We start from the raw sequence: 19,313 nt of genomic DNA on the forward strand, positions 1-19,313 counted from the left end.
TGTGTGTGTGTGTGTGTGTGTGTTCGGGGGATGTTTTTACAAGGACTTACCACACCACATCTCTGAAGATTTGAAAAATGGACGTTTGGAATAAACAAGACTGGCTCGGTTTCTAAATCCGTCTCCGGCCTGAGGAATGTGATTTCGTTCCCTCGAAAGCCAGACAGCAAACAGCCTTTCAAACCTACGAGAACAACAAGAAATCTCATTTCAGAAAACCTTTGCCGGTCTGCAGCTTCATCACATCAGTGGGATCTGTCACATTGTGACAGAGATTTATGCGCCTGCCCTGAGAACAAACAACCCAAAGCTTAGTTACTCACGTGTTATACAGAGTGCATGAAACACAAGATATTTCTTAATGAGCAGCGAATAAAGCCCTAACTCTCGTCTGTAGATGGACAGGGTCACTCTGTGCAAATTTAGGACAGTTCATGGCCTTTACCCTTAATGGTTTCCAAGGGAGGTTTTATTTTATTTGTCCTTATTGGAAGAGTCATTCATGCTGGTGAAAGATAGCCGACCTGACGAGGAGGAGCGGTGGGTGGAGCCCACCAGATCAAAAGGCCCCGCTGGCACAGACAAGGGAGGGACCACAGAACCCAGACATCAAATGAGCATAGGCAACAAAAAATAAAACAGGAATTGGGGTGCAGGTCACAAGGTCATAATGAGCGAACTGGAAGGAGACACTGAGCAGAGAACCCAGACAGCACCCAAGACCAAGTCCAAAGAGTCAGTGGATGCTGCCCAGAGCAACTGTGCTTGGATGCGTGCATGGACATAGGACCAGAAAAAAGTCCCACAGAGGCAGAGAACCCTCCTGCGCACCCAGCTCCCTCCTCCTGGGCTGAGAGACGGCCAGGGTTGGTCCCTGCCGGGAGGAGGTTAACAGCCCTGGAGACAAGCCCCATTTAACCCCAGAATGGGTATCGCAGTGCGAGCTTCCCCACTGCGCTCACACGCCTCACTCATGACTTGAAGGAACCACCTCTAGGTGTCCATTCAACAGGCCCAAGACCATCTCATTGCCCATGGACCCCCAGCCTCTACTGACCTTGGAACCAACACCTGGGGTGTGGGAGGGGACAAGTGGTGTGGCGTGCAGAGCCTGAGACCCCAGCCTTCCCGGAACCTCCTCATTAGAAGCTTCTCTTGCATGAAGGAACCATCTGCCTTTTGTTATCCCCCACTGTGTGTTGGCTCTAATAGGTGCCCCACCCCTACCCCACTGGAATAGACTTGCACAAGCAACAAAGGACAAGCAGCAATTGTAGAATATTGCATTAGAAAGGACAGGGCGGTGGTAATTAACGTCACAAATCTCTGTTTCACACTCTCTTCACCCGGATTAGATTATTTCACATTCCAATGGGAGTGACGGCTTAGCCCAGTTCTCAGCTCTCAGACAGTGCGCAACATTTTCAAAGCATTCCCAGCCAGGACTCATACAGCCTCCCAACACCTCGCTCGGGCAGCGTCACTGGAGACACAGAGAGAGGTTCGGTCTATCTGTCCATCTAGGCACTTAATCACTGTCCTTCTCTGCAGGATCGGAGCAAATTGCTCCAGGCTACACAGTGAATCCGCGGCAGAGAGCCCAGGCGCTCCTGTCTCCCTGTCCTGGGCACACACTGCTTTCTGGCTCTGATACTAGTTTGGGTAGATCTCATCCTAGTACACTGTTTAGCGACTCGCTCTGGGCCTGATCCAGAGCTCACTGGAGTCAGTGGAAAGACTCCTATTGACTTCAGTGGGCTTTGGATCAGGCCCCTTGTTCCCTCCCGGTGACTAGTCCTTGTACTAACCGTTGTTATTGGAGTCCAGGCATTTCCCTTTCCTTCTGAACTGCTTGCGCTCATCGTCCCGCATTTTCCTCTCTGCTCCCTGTGGGGAAGGTTAGGCAAAAATTAGCTCCAGCTATAGTGTTAACAGTACTCCGCTTTACAGCAAACATCCCTGGGAAACTGAGGCCCGGGGGGCTAAGTGACTTACCCAAGGCCAAAGGATGAGACTGTGTCAGAGCTGGGATCAGCATGAGGTGTTTGAACTCTCAGATCTGGGCTCAGATCACGTCTTACCTTTACCTTTTAATATGCTAAGAAGATTGGGGTAAATTCCCTGTTGGTGCAACTCCATTGACTTCAGCGGAAATTGCATCTCAGCAGAGAATCTGGCCCATTGTTGTTGTTTTTATTGGACATTTGCTTCTTAAATGGGGAACAACAAAAGGCCGCTAACCCTGTCAGTCTCCATAACAGCAGCACTTGCACAGATACAACGTTCTGTTTGTGAGGGCACAGCAAGATTTGAAAAGGTCCAGTCAGTGAGCCTTTTATGAACATAAGAACAGCCATATTGGGTCAGACCAAAGGTCCATCTAGCCCAGTATCCTGTCTTCCGACAGTGGCCAATGCCAGGTGCCCCAGAGGGAATGAACAGAACAGGTAATCACCAAATGATCCATCCGGTCACCCATTCCCAGCTTCTGGCAAACAGAGGCTAGGGAACACCATCCCTGTCCATCTTGGCTAATAGCCATTGATGGACCTATCCTCCATGAATTTATCTAGTTCTTTTTTGAACCCTGTTATAGTCTTGGTCTTCACAACATCCTCTGGCAAAGAGTTCCACAGGTTGACTGTGTGTTGTGAAGAAGTACTTCATTTTGTTTGTTTGAAACCTGTTGCCTATTCATTTCATTTGGTAACCCCTAGTTCTTGTGTTATAAGAAGGAGTAAATAACACTTCCTTATTTACTTTCTCCACACCAGTCATGATTTTATAGACCTCCATCATATCCCCCCTTAGTCGTATCTTTTTCAACCTGAAAAGTCCCAATCTTATTAATCTCTCCTCATATGGAAGCTGTTCCATACCCCTAATCATTTTTGTTGCCCTTTTCTTTTAATAATACCACTTTGTTCTTACATTGCACTTTTCATCAGTAGATCTCAAAGCAGTTTACAAAGGGAGAGAAGTATCATTTTACAGATGGGGAAACTGAGGCACAGACAGGGGACGTGACTTGCCCAACATCACCCAGTAGGCCAGTAGCAGAGCAGGAAATTAGAACCCAGGTCTCCTGAGTCCCAGTCCTATATGTGCTTCATCCACTAGGCCACAATGCCCCCTGTTGAGTTAAATATGACACACTATCTACCCATCACCATGGTATCTGAGCACCTGACTTTGCACTTGCCCCACCTGGGATTTGAAGACTCTGTGGTGACTGGAAAACTAGTGGAATTTTAAGAGCGTAAAATTTGATCAATTGAAAGGAGAGGGAATTATTAGTCAAATTACTTAGATTTTTTTTAATTAATACATTGTTAACTTCATTGACTAATTAACACGTAGGATAATGGAAGCCCTTGTTAAAAAGATTCCACATCCCAAGGGACTCACAGTAAATAGCCTGAACACCTCCCAGAGGTCTTTCAGGAAAATAAGACCAGGCCTTCCTGATATTTCTAAAGTTAAGAAAAAACAACCCCTCTTTAAAATGGAAAATATAGGCTAAACATCAGGCAAAACCTTCAAACCCTGAGAGCTACAAGACTGCAAATCAGCCTCCAAAGGGAGTGGGGAAAGTCTCAGATCTTGAGTCTTAACATTTGATTGGACTAGAGAATAAGTTACAGGGCAGAATCCTACTTAGGCCAGGGATGGATAAGATCCTCCAACAGCTCTGTCCATCTCTAACTTCTGTGAGCTGAGTGATCCAGACACACTAGCTAAATCAATCTCCTCACCCCGAGATGGCTGAACCTGTCTATTCAGTCATGCCCTCTGGGTTGCTCTGGGTTCTCATCCCCTCCAACTCAGTTAGTGGCTCCAGGTCTTTTGTGCTAGTTTGGGGTGAGTATAAAATTCCCTGGAAGCAGTTCTCCGAAGGGAGGGAGAGGCTCTACCTTATCGCAGAAGATCTTGATCTGGCAGACAGCTCGGTGCACCAGCCGGCTTGTCCCAGGGCCGCAGTCGTAGGTGTCAATCTGGAGGTTTAAAGGGACGCCCTTCACTCCTTTCTGGGAGGAGAAGTCTGTACTCAGGCAATTCACCCCAATAAAAATCTGCAGATAAGAAGGGAGAATGTCACAGCTTGAATGCTAACCTGCAATCCCTGGATTTTAAATGACAGAGGGAAGGATGTCATCAGAGGGCAATCGACTCTTCAGTGCTTCTGAGATTCATCCGTCCAGCCTTCCCAACTTTCATCCAGCACGTACCTAACCACTCCTCACCAGCTTAGATCTAGCAGATTCTCTGCTGCCCTGCACTGCCTGCACACAGTCACTTACACCAGCCAGGAGTGAGTGTAACGCTCCCATTCCTTGCATCTTCCCATCTGCTCTTCACAGCCTACGTCCCGTAGATGGCACAGTCCATCCAGAGGGACACTTTGGTTTGGACAATCTTGATGTTCTAATGATGTTGCAACCTGTTCCTCACAGCCCTGCCAAAGGCCTCCCTGAGGGCTATTAAGGCGACAGAAACGCTACCGTCACCTTCAGTGGGCCTTGGGTCACTGCCTGAATAGAGCTACCTCCGGTCGGAAATAGGAAGAGAACGTTGGGCACTCACAAAGCCTTAGTTCTGCTTCCAAACTACAAACTCATCTGTGCAACCTGGATATTTTCCCTGGAGTTTCTGGAGACAAATACTAGGACTAGTTCCTCAGCCGGCATGAATCAGCACAACTTAATGGGGCCTGTGCGGAGGGTCTGATCCTGAAGTCAGGTCTAGCCAATACTTCTAGACCGAAAAGAAGACACTTATCTGTTGCATTAAGCTTAGCGGCAAGAAGAAGAATTATGAATGAGAATTCATGTAAGACGTACTACAGACAGCCCTCTATAGCTGGCCTCTCTTGGCAGCTCCCAGACTTTTCAGCTCTCTGAAGTCTCACCCTGAAGTAGCCCCAGGCCAGTGTGAGGACAAAGTTTCTGGTAACAGCTAAATTGTGTTTGGCTGAGATGCCCCCAAGGGCTTGCTGCATATCTGGCATATTTCCATTTTTGACAACTGTGCCTTGAAGACATTTGTTAACCTCTTGGGGTTGTAAAAGACGAAGGTCGCCTTTGGGCTGACAGCGGGGGTCTATGGAGATCCCAGCACAAACCAGAGTTTTCCCAAGCTACTCATTTAAGAGACCCAGTTTTCTTTTTCTTTCTGGCTTGTTTTAGCAGGCTTGTTTGTTTGTTGATGCTCCTTTCACCTTCTGACTGAAACTGGTAACACAAAGTACTAATGAGGACCTGGGTCTGAGCAGACGCATGGGAGACCAGAACTTTCCATGGTGTGTTAAGCTCAGATGTCGGTAAGAAAACGTTAGCGATTTTAACGCCAAAAGGAATCATTGGGACAATCCAGCTGATCTCCTGCCCAGGGAGTGCCACCTGGCTATTGCTGCATCAGTCTGGAGGCGGGTTTCTTGTTCCTTAAGCTTTGGGGTTTTTTGTTTTCTGGGATTTTTTTTCAACATGCTTTGCCTATATGCCTGGCCCTGATCTATGATGCAAAAGGCTTTGTTCGGACTTAAAAACCCATCAGCACTAGAAAAGCAGATCCAAGCCCGTCTGACTGTAAGCGGAATGTGTATTAGCTAGTGGTGATGCGTACGCGCACAGAAAAGCAGGGGGCTCTCCCGCACTATCCTGGTAAATGAACAGGGTCAGTGACGAGAAATGGTTTGGGATTCGAAACTCCATTTCTCGTTCAGCTGAGGGGAAAAAGCCGGACTCAGCTCAGAGACAGCTGGCCTGTAACTGTGCCTCAGAACAAGCCCTCTCCTTTCCCTTCCGGGATTGGATCATACCTTTGCTTCTTCGTTAGCGTTCCACACGAAGGACAACGCGTTGTACGCCATCTCGTCGATGTGCTGCACTGTGTTGAAGTTTTCTTTACAGTCGGCTGAAATGCATTTAACGAGTGATTTACTCTTTGGCTGCAAAACTAGAGTCACTTCAGTGGCCGCCATGATGTTTTTAGTCAGACATGCAATTCTACACGGGCGTGCAAAATGGTGTCTTGTGTGTGGCGTGACCTCGCACGTACGGTGCAGGGGAGGTCCTGCTGTGCGGAGGATGCCCTTGTGTTCTACGAAAAGGCGCCTTCAATGCACGTGTTCAGGGGGCCAGACAGAATCGTCCCATGGGCACAGCCGGGCCTGGGGTATACAATGCGTGAGTTGCGTACACAGACGCCACGCCACTGCATCACAGGCGCTTTGCATTTCTAAAATAGCTGTCACCCAAAGATCGCAGAGCATTACTTCAGCCTCCCCATGCAAGAGAGAAGTGTTTCGTTCTTTATACAGTTGGATCAACTCAGGTGCATAGAGGTTAAGGAACAGGCCACAGAAGAGCCAATGAGGCTGAGGGGTTGAACCTGTTATTGACACCTGTGAAAAGCGACTGCAGATGTCTGCTAGATCAGAACAGCAGCTTTTTACAGGTGCAAATGACTACAAGAATCTGAGCCAGTGGCAGGATTGGACTAATTCCTAGGGCCAGATTCTCTGATTCACTCTGCTCCCTTTCCGCTGCCTTGGGTGCAGAGGGAGTGGAGACTGGCCACAACCGCCTTGCTGCAGAGACCGCCAGCTTGGGAAAGACTCCAGCAGGCACGGAGCAAGTTCATGAACCTTCCCCCCACACCCTCCCATAGCTCCCAGTGCAGGTGATGTGTTCATAGAATATCAGGGTTGGAAGGGACCTCAGGAGGTATCTAGTCCAACCCCCTGCTCAAAGCAGGACCAGTCCCCAACTAAATCATCCCAGCCAGGGCTTTGTCAAGCCTGACCTTAAAAACCTCTAAGGAAGGAGATTCCACCACCTCCTTAGGTAACCCATTCTAGTGCTTCACCACCCTCCTAATATCCAACCTAAACCTCCCTCACTGCAACTTGAGACCATTACTCCTTGTTCTGTCATCGGCTACCACTGAGAACAGTTTAGATCCATCCTCTTTGGAACCCCCTTTCAGGTAGTTGAAAGCAGCTATCAAATCCCCCCTCACTCTTCTCTTCTGCAGACTAAACAATCCCAGTTCCCTCAGCCTCTCCTCATAAGTCATTTTTGTGGCCCTCTGCTGGACTCTTTCCAATTTTTCCACATCCTTCTTGTAGTGTGGGGCCCAAAACTGGATACAGTACTCCAGATGAGGCCTCACCAATGTCGAATAGAGGGGAATGATCACGTCCCTCGATCTGCTGGCAATGCCCCTACTTATACAGCCCACTTATACAGTGTTGGAGGTGGAAAGGGTGGAGTTGGGGTAGGAGGGAGTAGCGGTTGGAGTGCAATGTGCTCTGACTATCCCCAATCAGCAAATGGTCCCTTAGGAACTTTTGTCAGCTGGCATAATTTAGAGCAGCCACCCAGGCTGTTCTAACCTGCACTGCGGTCAGTGCTATAGCAGAGTATCAAGGAGTCATAACGTGGTGCTCAACAGCTCCCACCTGGCTCTGTTGCACGCAGTGGAAACAAAGTGCAACAGAGAATCTGGCCACTAGCCTCCTGCTCTAACCACTAGGCAATGTTTTAGGTACTTTACTGGATGGACAAAACACTTGTATATGAGTTGTCAGGTCAAGTTCAATGCACTGTAAGAATAACCATGTGCTGGCAAGGGAGAAGGTCTTTGCCATCTTGGACTTGTACGATTGAACAGGAAAGGGATAAGATTTTTCAAAAGTGCCTAAGTAATGTAGGAGCCTACATCTCACTGACTTGGCTCCTGTGTCTGTTTGGAAAATGGAATTTAGGCTCCTAAAGTCATTTTGGTGCTTTTGAAAATTTCAACCTAAACCTTTAAAAAGTCCCCAGACAGAAAGGCATTGACGCCCACAGGTCATTCTGCACCTTCGTAACAGAGCTGGGAGGGAAAAGGTTTTTCCAGCCTGCGAAAATTTCACACATTTAAAAAAATCTTCCCATCCCAAAGTAGGACAAAAAGGCAAAATCTAGAAAATTTTCCAAACTGAAAATCTGGAAAAAAAATTGGTTTGGGTAAATCAAAAAACTGTACAGAAAAACTGGAATTTTCCATTTAGAATGATGTCAAAACGACCCATTGACAATTTGGAAACTTTTCTTTTTTCCAAAAAAATGTCCAAGTCGATAAATTCATCACAACCTTTCCCATTAAAACTTTTGGTTTCGCCAAATTGGCATTTTTCAACAAAAAACCTTTGGTCAAAAAATCCCCGCTCAGCTGTTTCCTAACTCCTCCAGGCCAAACTCTGTAGCTGAAGTTGCCTTATTGTGCATTAAAAATGGGCAAGGAACTTATTCGAAAAATAGCCGAGAGCACCCACACATTGGACGATCACCCCCAGGAAAGCCCCGCTGCGTACCGACGTCAATGACTCTCTGCTTGGCAGTCGGCTGGCGCGAATGCCAGTGCTTCCAGAACTTGAGCTGCTCCATTGGATTCTTTTCGTTGTCAAAAACGACCATCACAGTGCTCTGAAAAATAAGCAGAACAGCCCCACGTTAATATGTTGATCATATTCAGCTCTGGGATAGCCCTTTTCATCCATAGGCCTAATGCACTTGACAAAAAAGGGATAGTATGATTCTCCCCATTTTACTGCTGGGGAAAGTGAGGCCAGAGCAGGGAAAGGACTTGGCCAAGGTCACATGGTAAGTCAGTGGCAATCTGGGAATCAAGCTGTAGAGTCCTATCCGCATTGTGCTACTGCATGCACAGGGCTGGGATAGCCTAAGGCAGGGGTCGGTGACCTTTCAGAAGTGCTGTGCCGAGTCTTCATTTATTCACGCTAATTTAAGGTTTCGCGTGCCAGTCATACATTAACGTTTTTAGAAGGTCTCTTTCTATAAGTCTATAATATATAACTAAACTATTGTTGTATGTAAAATAAACAAGGTTTTTCAAATGTTTAAGAAGCTTCATTTAAAATTAAATTAAAATGCAGAGCCCCTCGGACCAGCGGCCAGGACCTGGGCAGTGTGAGTGCCACTGAAAATCAGCTCACGTGCCGCCTTTGGCACGTGTGCCGTAGGTTGCCTACCCCTGGCCTAAGGGTTAAGACATTTACAGGGCCTTTAATTGCTACTAATGCTCTGCACTTAACTAGACCATTTCCTTGGAGAACTTCCCAGCACTTCATTCACCTTCCTTGGTGCACCGTCCCATCACCGCTGGAGGGAGAGGACCCAACTTCTAGCCAGGGAGACCCTGGAGAACATCAGGTCTAGCTCCACCAGAATTGCCATCCAGCATCTACCCACACAAAACATCGCGCTGTGCTATGGACGTGGCTTATTCGTAAAGGACCAAATTCATCCCTGTGCCAGGGGAGGCAGTTTATACTTCCCCTTTCCGGGGCTGCAAGGAGCTATCTTGGCACAGGTTAGAGCACCCTCGTGGCTGCTCTAACTTGCCGTAATGGCCACAATGGGCCATTTTGGGACAGCAGGATTTCCGGGGTGCAGGTCTGCTTTGGCTATGGTCTCTCTCCCCTCCACCCTGCCCTGGAATGCCCCCTTCCCCCAGTGTGCCAGGCATAGGGGTCCCCTGCTTTGGGTGATATTGCTCTTAGGAAGTGGTGCTAACCCCGTACTGCAAGCCTTTTGCTTCAAACTAGCTGATGTAAAGGGGCCATACATCACTGATGTCCCACCTTAACAAACAGCACTTTCAAGGCAGCCTTTTGCTTCCGGTGTTTTGTGGGAATGTCTCTTGGGCACCTCCCACCCGAATGATAAAGTTAGAGGAAAAGTCTACGGTTTCCAGGTGCCAGGTAAGACGGAGTCTGTTGACATGTTCTGAGCCTCTCTGGCCCATTCATCACTTTCATAGAATCATAGACTGGGAAGGAACCTTGAGAGGTCATCTAGTCCAGTCCCCTGCACTCAAGGCAGGACTAAGTATTAGACCTTAAGTACTTTAAGCCAACGTGAGCCACAAAGCACATTTTCTCTCCACGATCCATTCCCAGGGCAGCACAATTGCTTGACGTCCGTTTATAGCATCTGTCAGCAAAACAGCCAGTGTGTCTCTTACCTTCACTTTATTCGAGGACAAGTGTAAACATTTGCCGTCTCCCGCTGTCCTCAGGGTGACGGGGTAGAACTGTCCTTTGTTGAGGTAGGCCATGGGCGAGTCCCCAGATTTGATGTGAATGGCTTTGGGGGAGCCCAGGGTATATTCAAAGTCACTCCTATGGAACAAAGAAAGAATGAGGAATAACCAGCGAATACCACTGCAGTCTGAACGTTACCGAGAGGGACACCTTAGCCAGCTCAAGAGCTGCAAGGTTCCATTGTTACAGGGTGGAAACACACAAGCAATTGTCTCTTTTCCACTCCCCCCATCTATCTTACCCCATATCTAGGGCCCTATCAAATTCACGGCTATCACGGACTGTGAAATCTGGTTTCCCCCCGTGAAATCTGGTCTTGTGTGTGCTTTTACCCTATACTATACAGATTTCACGGGGATGACCAGCGTTTCTCAAATTGGGGGTCCTGACCCCAAAAGGGAGTTGCAAGGGGGTCACAAGGTTATGTTAGGGGGGTTGCAGTATTGCCACCCTTACTTCTGTGCTGCCTTCAGAGCTGGGTGGCTGGAGAGTGGTGGCTGTTGGCCGGGCACCCAGCTCTGAAGGCAGTGCCCCAGCAGCGCAGAAGTAAGGGTGGCAATACCATACCATGCCATCCTTCTGCGCTGCTGCTGGTGGCGGCTCTGCCTTCAGAGCTGGGATCCCGGCCAGCAGCCGCCACTCTCCAGCTGCCCAGCTCTGAAGGCAGCGTCGTTGCAGCAGCAGCGCAGAAGTCAGGGTAGCAGTACTGCAACCCCCACGACAATAACCTTGTGACCCCACTCCTTTTTGGGTCAATTACAACACCTACAATTACAACACCGTCAAATTTCAGATTTAAATAGCTGGAATCATGAAAATTATTATTTTTAAAATCCTATGACCGTGAATTTAGTAGGGCCCTACCCATATCATAGTGCCTCACAATCTTTAATGTATTTAGCCTCACAATTCCCACGTGAAGCAGAATTTGAGCAGGGACTTGAAGTCAGGTCTCTCAAGGGCTGAGCTAGTGCCCTAACCACTGCACCACGCTTCCTCTCTACCCTCACTTTGTGCTGACAAGGTAGAAATCCCCATATGTTATTGTATCTGGTACTTTGCTACGGGATGGTAGCAGAGCTGTGGCAGGACAGAGAGTGCTTCGATGCCTTGCCAGAATAAACCATGCTAGAGACAGGACCAAGACTTCCAAAACGCCTGAAGTCAGGCCCCGCCGGTATCCACGTGGGATGACGAGCAGCAGCCTGATTGTTAGAGGTGCTGCCCGCTTGCATCTCCTGTTCGACTGAGTGGGAGCTGCAAGCGCTCTGAACCTGGGGCCAGAATTCAAATCTGTTGCCTCCTGCAGTGAATGCGTCCAGGCCTCTGCTGCCACCTAGGATTTCGTACACACAAGGCCTGAGCCTGGTTGACATCTGAAGGTGACCAAAACTCACATTTTAGGTGCTAAGGCTTTTCAAAATAAAATGTTGGGGTCTCCAGCAAACAGGAAGCCTCTCGCCTATTAAGGTGAGCTGTTGTCTGTGACAAAGAGCAACGTGTCACCAACTGAGTCACGGTGACTGAGGAGGTGAATGAAAACCGGGAGGGAGGATCACGTTATCTAGTCACAGATTTCATACCGTCCACAGAACAGGAAAGATCTGCTTGTGGGGAAGGGCAGGAAATGGAAGAGGAAATGGCCCTGAGGGGTGTTAAACTTCCTTATGCCTTAAAAACGCAAGGAGATGGCAATGAATAAGTCCTCTGCTGGCTGAAAGCAAGGACCCACCATGCTAGCTCAGGAAGGATGTGAAGATTTCACCCCCCTGGCTTGTGATCTGTGCTCTCTCTATCATTTGCCCCAAGAATTGGGCCTGTTTCCAGGCAGCTTCTGAAGATGATACGCAGCCAGGGAAGCTACTGGCGCAGAAAGTGCCCAGGTGCCGGGTCAAGGATGTGGAATCCGTGGCAGCAGGCATGACTAGCGTGAACACGGCTGTGAAGTGTAAGGGAGGCATGTTTGTCGGAGGCAGCAGTGGATTCAGAGAGCAGCTTCTCCACTCACTCACACCCGTGTGCCTGTAAGAGCCCCCACCAGGGATTGAACCAGGAACCTCTCGAGCTAAAGCGCTACAGTCTGCCGCACATTCATAAAGGGGGACCTTTAACACACACTCACCAGTGACTTACATACCCCCCTTGATGTCAGTGGCTTATTCTTGATTTACACTAGTGTAAGCGAGAGGCGAATCAGCGAATGTATGTGGTCTCAACCCAAGAACTCAGCAGGGACTCTGTGTAAATGCCCCTTGGCTGGCCACAATTGCAGCAGGGGGTCCTTAGCAGGGTGACCGGGGTTCAAGCTGGATTGGGGTTGGCTGAGCTGCTTGGGGAAGCCTGCTTAGCATCCTCTGCCTCCGTGCTCCCTATGGACGGGGGACAGACTTCTAAAAGCCCATCACTTGACTGCTCTATCCAAAGCAAAGTCAACAGTGTGGTTCCCTGAGTCCTGCCAGGCTGAGCGGGAAAGCTCATGAATAGAGAAGGTTCTCTCTCGTTTGCTGACACATCAGGTTTCCAGGCGGAGAGTTTTGGTCTAGGCCCTTTCTCGACAAGCAATATCTCAAACCCTAACCACTGCTAAGAGCCCTTCGCTTCCACATGCACTGAAATTCACCCCTCATGACAGCACGCTCATCCTCAGTACACTAAGGACATTATTCCAGACTGGCTCACCCTTGGGGAAATATTAATTCTGTAACTCTGCCAAGGTGAGTGCCCGCCTGGATCGGCAGCTGGGCAAATGAAACGAGGGGAAGTGACTGCTGCCAGGTGAACTGGAAACCAGGGGACAGGCCAGACTAACGAACTGTCGATTACCTCTTAGCGCCATCGGCAGGGTAACCCTCGGAGCATGGCTGGTCCGGCTGGGATTTGAGGATATCACCGAAGAGCAGTGACTGTAGGGAAAATGAAAGCAGGATAAATGAAAGTGGAATTTTTTCCCACTTCCCCCCTGCTGCACCGGTGATTAATAATAGCAGCTACAAACATTACAAGCAGCCAATTCTGGAGTCCGAAGGCTTGATCCATCTCCCAAAGTCAATGCAAAGACTATTCATTCAATGGGAGTTGGATGAAGTCTCTAATGCAAAGCTCCCATTGACTCCAGTAGGTAAGGACTGCATGATCAGGCCCAGAATTAGAGACACTGCACTGAAGTCCACCTCTCAGGTGGGGACATTTTCCAATTGAGGCAAACCAGGATGGCTCTAACTAGCCCACAGTTAGTGTTTTTCCCGGAGAGCAGGGCATGACTACTCATGGTGTGTCAGCCACAGAGAGTGGGACTCTTTCTGAATTTTCTGGTCAAATCCTGAGCCATCGCGAGTCACATGCTACTGACGACAGGTCAGGGCCAACTTCAGCAGAGATGCAAATGATGGTGTATGAAACACAAGGGGAAGTTGCTAAGGAGCTGGGTGTGAGCGCTTATGCAATGCAGTGTTCTCTGATCAGGCCTTCCGTGCACAGTGAGTAACGTACACACCCCGGGGCGGAAGGGTGTAGCAGGGCAAACAGGCAGGTGGAAGGCTAAGAAGCCCCTTACCCATTCTTCTTATCACACCCACCTGGATGTTGTTCCACACCCCTCAGTGTGTCAATCACACTTGTTTCATACACCCCTCGCACGCCAACGCTGTGCAAATCACACTCCCGGATATACCAGGCGTGTCACTTACTCCACCGGTTAAGTCACTGCTGCATTTGACCCAAAGACTCCGATGGGATCTGTACCCACTTACACCAGGTCTGAATTTGGCCCTGGGTCTAAACTGGAGCCACATCCCACCGGACTGCATGGGATTTGTTCCATGTGGATGCATATTGCAGCAGGAGGCGCAGTTTCACTCGTTGGCAGCTGCCTAGGTGATGATGATAAGCGTCTCAACAGCAGATCTCAAAGGGCTTTACAAAGGAGGACAGTATCCCCATTTTACAGATGAGGAAACTGAGGCACAGAGCGGTGAAGGACACCCTAGAGGTGCTGGAGGTGCAGCAGCACCCCCTGGCTTGAAGTGGTTTCTATCAGATACACAGTTTAGAGATGTGTTCAACTGCTTTCAGCACCCCCACTATATCAATGCTACTGGGTCACCCAAAAGGCCAGTAGCACAGCCAGGACTAGAACCCAGTCTCCTGAGTCCCATTCTGGTACGCTAGCCACTAGACCACACTGCCCACAACAGCTCCTGACCTCCTGCGGATCGTCTTTGAAAGTGCTGTCCGGCTGCCACCTCTGCTGCTGTGGCACCACATGAATGGTCTCGAAGAGGGAGCTCAGCGAGCCGTTGTCGTACACATCCCCCGAGGCGATGGCGTAGTTTTCGGGGGAGGGCTCCAGCTTGCTGGTGCTGGGGAGGAGGATGGCCGGCTTGAGGGGTGCGGGGACACCCTCTAGACTCAAGCCATTTTTCTTGGGCAGGTCGGAATATTCTTGGGTCCCGGAAACGTTTTCAGCCAGGAGCTTCATGAGGTGGGCAGAGCCCTCGAAGGACGAGATCTCGGGGTCGTACTCCATTCCGTGACAGTTCCTAGGGAGAGGGGATCCCATCAGAAACAGGGGCGGGAGTCACTGAGCCATGGGCTTGCGGAGCTAGGCAAGGCAACAGAGACCTAGACCCGAGATGAAGAAGCAAGCTGTATATTGGGGAGTAGCAGACACCAGGAATCCCACTACAGCCAGCCTGTAGAGCCCTAAAACAAGGGACCCCCGGCCTCATCCCTTTGCCTGTAGCTGCAATCCAGCAAGGTGCAGAGTCCCCCCTCAATTCCCAATGGCATCAACGGCCACTGGGGGCGCTCAGCCCCTCGCCGGATCACAGAGGTTCATAGGAAGTCAGAGGATGAGCTTTTAGCAGCAATAGCTGTGCTTAGAGACAGGCCTGGGTTTTAGATCAGCTCATCTCTGCTTGGGACATTAAATATTGACAACAGTGCAGCATGGCCAACCCCAAGCATTCAGAAATCGTGAGTCAGCCCCCCCCACCCGTAAAATCACGAGAATGGCTTAAAAATCATGATATTTTTTTAAAATGGTGGTTTTATTTGATTTCTGGGTTTTGAGCCTTTAGGGTTTGCATATTCAGGCACTTCTCTGCAAACACCAGGGCTGGAAACTTACTTAATGTTTTAAAAAGAAAGCTGAGGTTCTCATACATATTCACATGACTCCAGGAGCCAGTGCTTTGAGAAACGCCCCCAGCATGGTGAGACTTGGGATAAAATCATGCTGAGTTGGCAACACTGAAGTGAGATAGATAGGGGCAAACTTCAAAGCAGGTGCAAGAGGGACAGAGCTTGGGGATAAAACAAAGCTGAAGACTCCATAGTGCCATTGGGTCAAAAAAGATGATGATTTTTTTCTTGCAGAAGAATAAAATGCCGCTATCCTAGGCTACCTAGCCAAAAGCACTTCTACCAGACAGAATCCTGTCCCCCTCTGGGCCGCAGTCTGATATTGCCAGGTCTGCAGCCCCGGCCTAGCTGGTGGTGATAAATTATCACCCCTGTTTCTGTTTCCATACAGAGAAGAACAAACACCCCCCCCCATGCTAGCAACCCACGCTCCTCTTGGCAGCCCCAGCTGTCCCCAAGGAAGCGAAGGAGAAGCAGCAGCTACCATCCTCCTTGCTTCCCGAGCTTCTATTTCAGGGATCCACGGAACACACAATGGCTCCTCACACCTGTGTTGAGTATGTCAGTGCTCAGAGAACCAGTAAATTTCCCTGAAAATTAACTCTTCCCCTACCTCCTCTGCTAGCGAGGGGAGGGGAGTGTCACCCCTTTGCAACAGGTCAGCAGGGAGCCGGAACCCCAGCTGGAGAGCAAATATTTAAATAACCAACAGGTCTGAAATGCTAAAAGCAACCCAGCCAGCAAATCCACTTGGGGGCCAGATCCTCAGCTCCTGCAGAATTCTTAGCTCCACTGAAGTTAAAGGTGTGGCGCCGTTTTACTGCAGTTCAGGGTCTGGCCCTGCATTAGCACATGCAGCTCTGTTGCCATTATTAAAAACTATACGTGTACCCAGCAGGGCCGGCTCCAGGTTTTCTGCCACTCCAAGCGGAAAAAGAAAAAAAGAAAAAAAAGCCAATCGGCGGCACTTCGGCAGCAGCTCAATCGCGCCGCTCCATTCTTCGGTGGCACTTCGGCAGCGAGTCCTTCACTCCCTCTCTTCCTCTTCGGCGGCACTTCGGCAGCAGCTCAAAGAGGAAGAGAGAGACTGAGGGACCCGCTGACCAATTCCCGCCGAAGACCCGGACATGCTGCCCCACTAACGGATGGAGTGCTGCCCCTTTGTATTGGCCGCCCCAAGCACCTGCTTCCTTCGCTGGTGCCTGGAGCCGGCCCTGGTACCCAGCTCCTACAGACGGAGAGCACCTCTGAAAATAATGCACAGAGCCCATCTGCCAGGCCGGGAGAGGAGAAACGGCGCCAGGACTTAGCCGCCAGGAAGGAATAAAGTGTCATTCAACGGGCCCGTTGTAGGGAAAGTGCTTCAAAAATAGTTATGCAGAGCAGATTGCCAAGGTACATAGAGTCCAGCAAGGGGCACTGACTTCCCCGAGCCTAATGGGCCATTACTGTCTCAGTGAATTCTCTAGACAGCCTCGAAGCCTACGAGGACATCAGAGGAGAACGCTGGGCAAACTGGAAGCAGTTGAAACGGAAAACTCTTATCAAGTCAATGAGTCCGCGCTGACTCTGTGATTCCAGCCCAGCAACATATAAATAGTCCCTGGCCCAGTGTCACAAGGAGGGACACAGAAGAACAGATCCTCGGCTGGTGTTAGTCAGCCTAGTTCCATTGAATTCAATGGGGGCAGATTCCCTGTTGGTGTAAATCAGCAAAGATCTATTTACACACACCGAGGACCTGGCCGAAAGAATTTTAATGTGTGTCTCTCTGTTAATAGCCTCCACTGTTGTTAGTAATAATGCTGTGCTTTGAAGTCTGTTTTATGCAAGCTAACAGATCCATCATGCATGCCAGCAGCAGACAGACAGCTAGAGAGAGCAGGACTCGGTCTAACCTTTTTCCCAGTTCATTGCGTCCCATCATACCAGGTGGAAGGATCCTCTTCTCCTTTGGCACCTGCAAAAGGGCAAAGCAACGGCTCCCTCACTGCCACAGATTCACATATAGAACCCAGAGGCAAAATAAACCCCAGCTATAATAAGTGTAGTCTAGTGGCTAAGCCCCTAGACTGGGTCTCAGGTTCGCTTCCCTCCTATCCCAAATTCTGTGTGAATAATGCCTCATTTTCCCTTCTCTACACTAAAGCAGTGCCCCACCTCCCAAGGGAGTTGTGTGGATCCAGATGTTCACAGTTGTGAGGTTCTCAGATACTCTGGTAATGGGGAGCCATATGAAGTACCTAAGGGCTTTGTCTACGCTAGCACTTATGTCCTTAAAACTTTTGTCGCTCAGGGGTGTGAAAAAACAAACCGTCGCCAGGAGCCGCACTCCTAGCGATGAAGCTACCGCCCCTCGTTGGAGGTGGTTTTATTTTGCTGCCGGGATCAAAAGCGGCTAGACAGCGCGCCGTACAATGCGCCGTTGTAAGGTGCGCTGTGTAGACACAGCTTAAGATAAATCATTGAGCACACATGCAGCCTTCCCCAGGCTGCAGAGTGACAGGCTAACCATAGGCGCTGGCTCCGTGACTGCTCCAGGCCTGGAGGGAGCACCCACGGAAAAAAAAATATGCAGCACCCACCAGCCACAGCTGTTTGGCGGTGCTGCCAATCAGCTATTTGGCAGCACCCCTGATTAGCTAATCGGGGGCAATGACAAACAGCTGATCGGGGGCTCGGGGAGGAGTTTGGGGGATGGTGGAGAGCAGCGAGCGGAGGCCTTGGGGAGGGGGCAGAACTGGGATAGGAAGAGGCGAAGCAAAGGGTGGGGCCTAGGGGAAGGGGCGGAGCGAAGGGCAAGGCCTAGGGGAAGGGGTGGAGTGAAGGGCAGGGCATGGGCGGGGCCTTGGGGGAAGGGGCGGAGTGGGGGTGGAGCACCCCAAGGGAAAACGAAATGGTGGCGCCTATGAGGCTAACTGAGGGCACACGGTGCCCACTAGGAACGTACCATGTAGTAGTCGTAGAGGAGGCTCAGGGCAGCCACGCTGTCGTCGTCTCCGTTCACCCTCATCATGGCCTTGGTGGCGGCTGTCAGGGGGTTCTCCAGGTAGCTTTTCCAGGCTTCGTCTTCATTGGTGTAGGAGAATTTCGGGAAGTTCATGCTGTCGTTCTTCAGGAAGCACACGGACCTGAAACTGAGCCAGCGAGGTGGGGGTGAAGGCAAACAGTCATGGGCAGGACGTTTCCCAGCGCTCCTTTCAATGGGCACAGAGCGAACGTGGGCTGGATTCTCAAAGGGGCCACTGAAACTCAGTGGGCGCCGGACGCCTACCTCCCCTCGGCTACTCTGGAAAGCTCATTTGCGGCTGCGTTTTGTGCAGTGTTAGGGCCACGGCCTGTCCTGACAGGAGCTATGAAGGAGAGCCAGGCAGGCGCCTTCTGCTGCAGCCATCCTGTTGGCCACAAGCGGATGCCTCAGCCCCAGCAGGGGCATGGCAGCACAGCGGAGCAGCCTTTGCTAACGCTCTGACCGCTAGAGCATGCTGCCACCTGGACATCCCCACCCAGGGCACATCCTATGCCTGTGCGGGGTGGCACACGGGCTGCTTCGCACTCACTTCCTTTTACTCAGTGCAAAAGGGTAACGTGACAATGCGAGCTTGTTGTTTTTCACTTTTCACAACGCAGCAACAGGGGTCCGCGAGGAGGAGAAATGATCCGCGGGGAGCCGCGCCACAACGGGATGAATCCAAATCCCCCTCCTGGTTTCCTGACTTTGTAAACTTTAACGTCAGTTCTCACATACTCTTTTTAAATCATTTTTGACGTGATCGACAGAATTCCAGTTCCAGGGAGGAAACTCCACCGGCCAGATTGTGCTTCCCTTATGTACACTGAATAGTGCCCCGGCTGTGTTCTGCTCTTTCCATTTCCCCAGCTCTCTACATTCTGCCTCAATAGGCTCTCAGACACATACACACCTTGAGATACACACCTTGGGCACCTTTCCTTTCCTCTTGCAACCCACAGTATTATTCAGTAGATCAGAGCCAAAAATGTCTAGTTGTCCCTGTGCATTCTGCTCAGCTGGGCTGTAACCACTCAGAGGGGATGGGAT

General features: G+C 50.1%; 1 protein-coding gene across 1 annotated transcript in view; it reads right to left on the reverse strand.

Annotated features, from left to right (window-relative positions):
- Positions 1 to 18,284, reverse strand: part of GRHL3 (grainyhead like transcription factor 3) — a 29,730-nt gene extending 11,446 nt beyond the window's left edge. Inside the window, exons 1-10 of the mRNA XM_024203637.1 lie at positions 18,204 to 18,284; positions 17,152 to 17,213; positions 14,313 to 14,649; positions 12,935 to 13,014; positions 10,033 to 10,186; positions 8,360 to 8,471; positions 5,819 to 5,913; positions 3,915 to 4,073; positions 1,809 to 1,887; positions 51 to 184 (exon numbers count right to left, since the gene is read on the reverse strand). Coding sequence (XP_024059405.1) covers positions 51 to 184; positions 1,809 to 1,887; positions 3,915 to 4,073; positions 5,819 to 5,913; positions 8,360 to 8,471; positions 10,033 to 10,186; positions 12,935 to 13,014; positions 14,313 to 14,649; positions 17,152 to 17,213; positions 18,204 to 18,269 — 1,278 coding nt within the window. The 5' untranslated portion in view covers positions 18,270 to 18,284. The remainder of the gene's footprint in view (positions 1 to 50; positions 185 to 1,808; positions 1,888 to 3,914; positions 4,074 to 5,818; positions 5,914 to 8,359; positions 8,472 to 10,032; positions 10,187 to 12,934; positions 13,015 to 14,312; positions 14,650 to 17,151; positions 17,214 to 18,203) is intronic.
- Positions 18,285 to 19,313: the final 1,029 nt, after the last annotated feature.

This window comes from Terrapene carolina, unplaced genomic scaffold (genome assembly GCF_002925995.2).
Source record: "Terrapene carolina triunguis isolate 2854851 unplaced genomic scaffold, T_m_triunguis-2.0 Scaffold236, whole genome shotgun sequence".
Taxonomy (NCBI): Eukaryota; Metazoa; Chordata; order Testudines; family Emydidae; genus Terrapene; species Terrapene triunguis.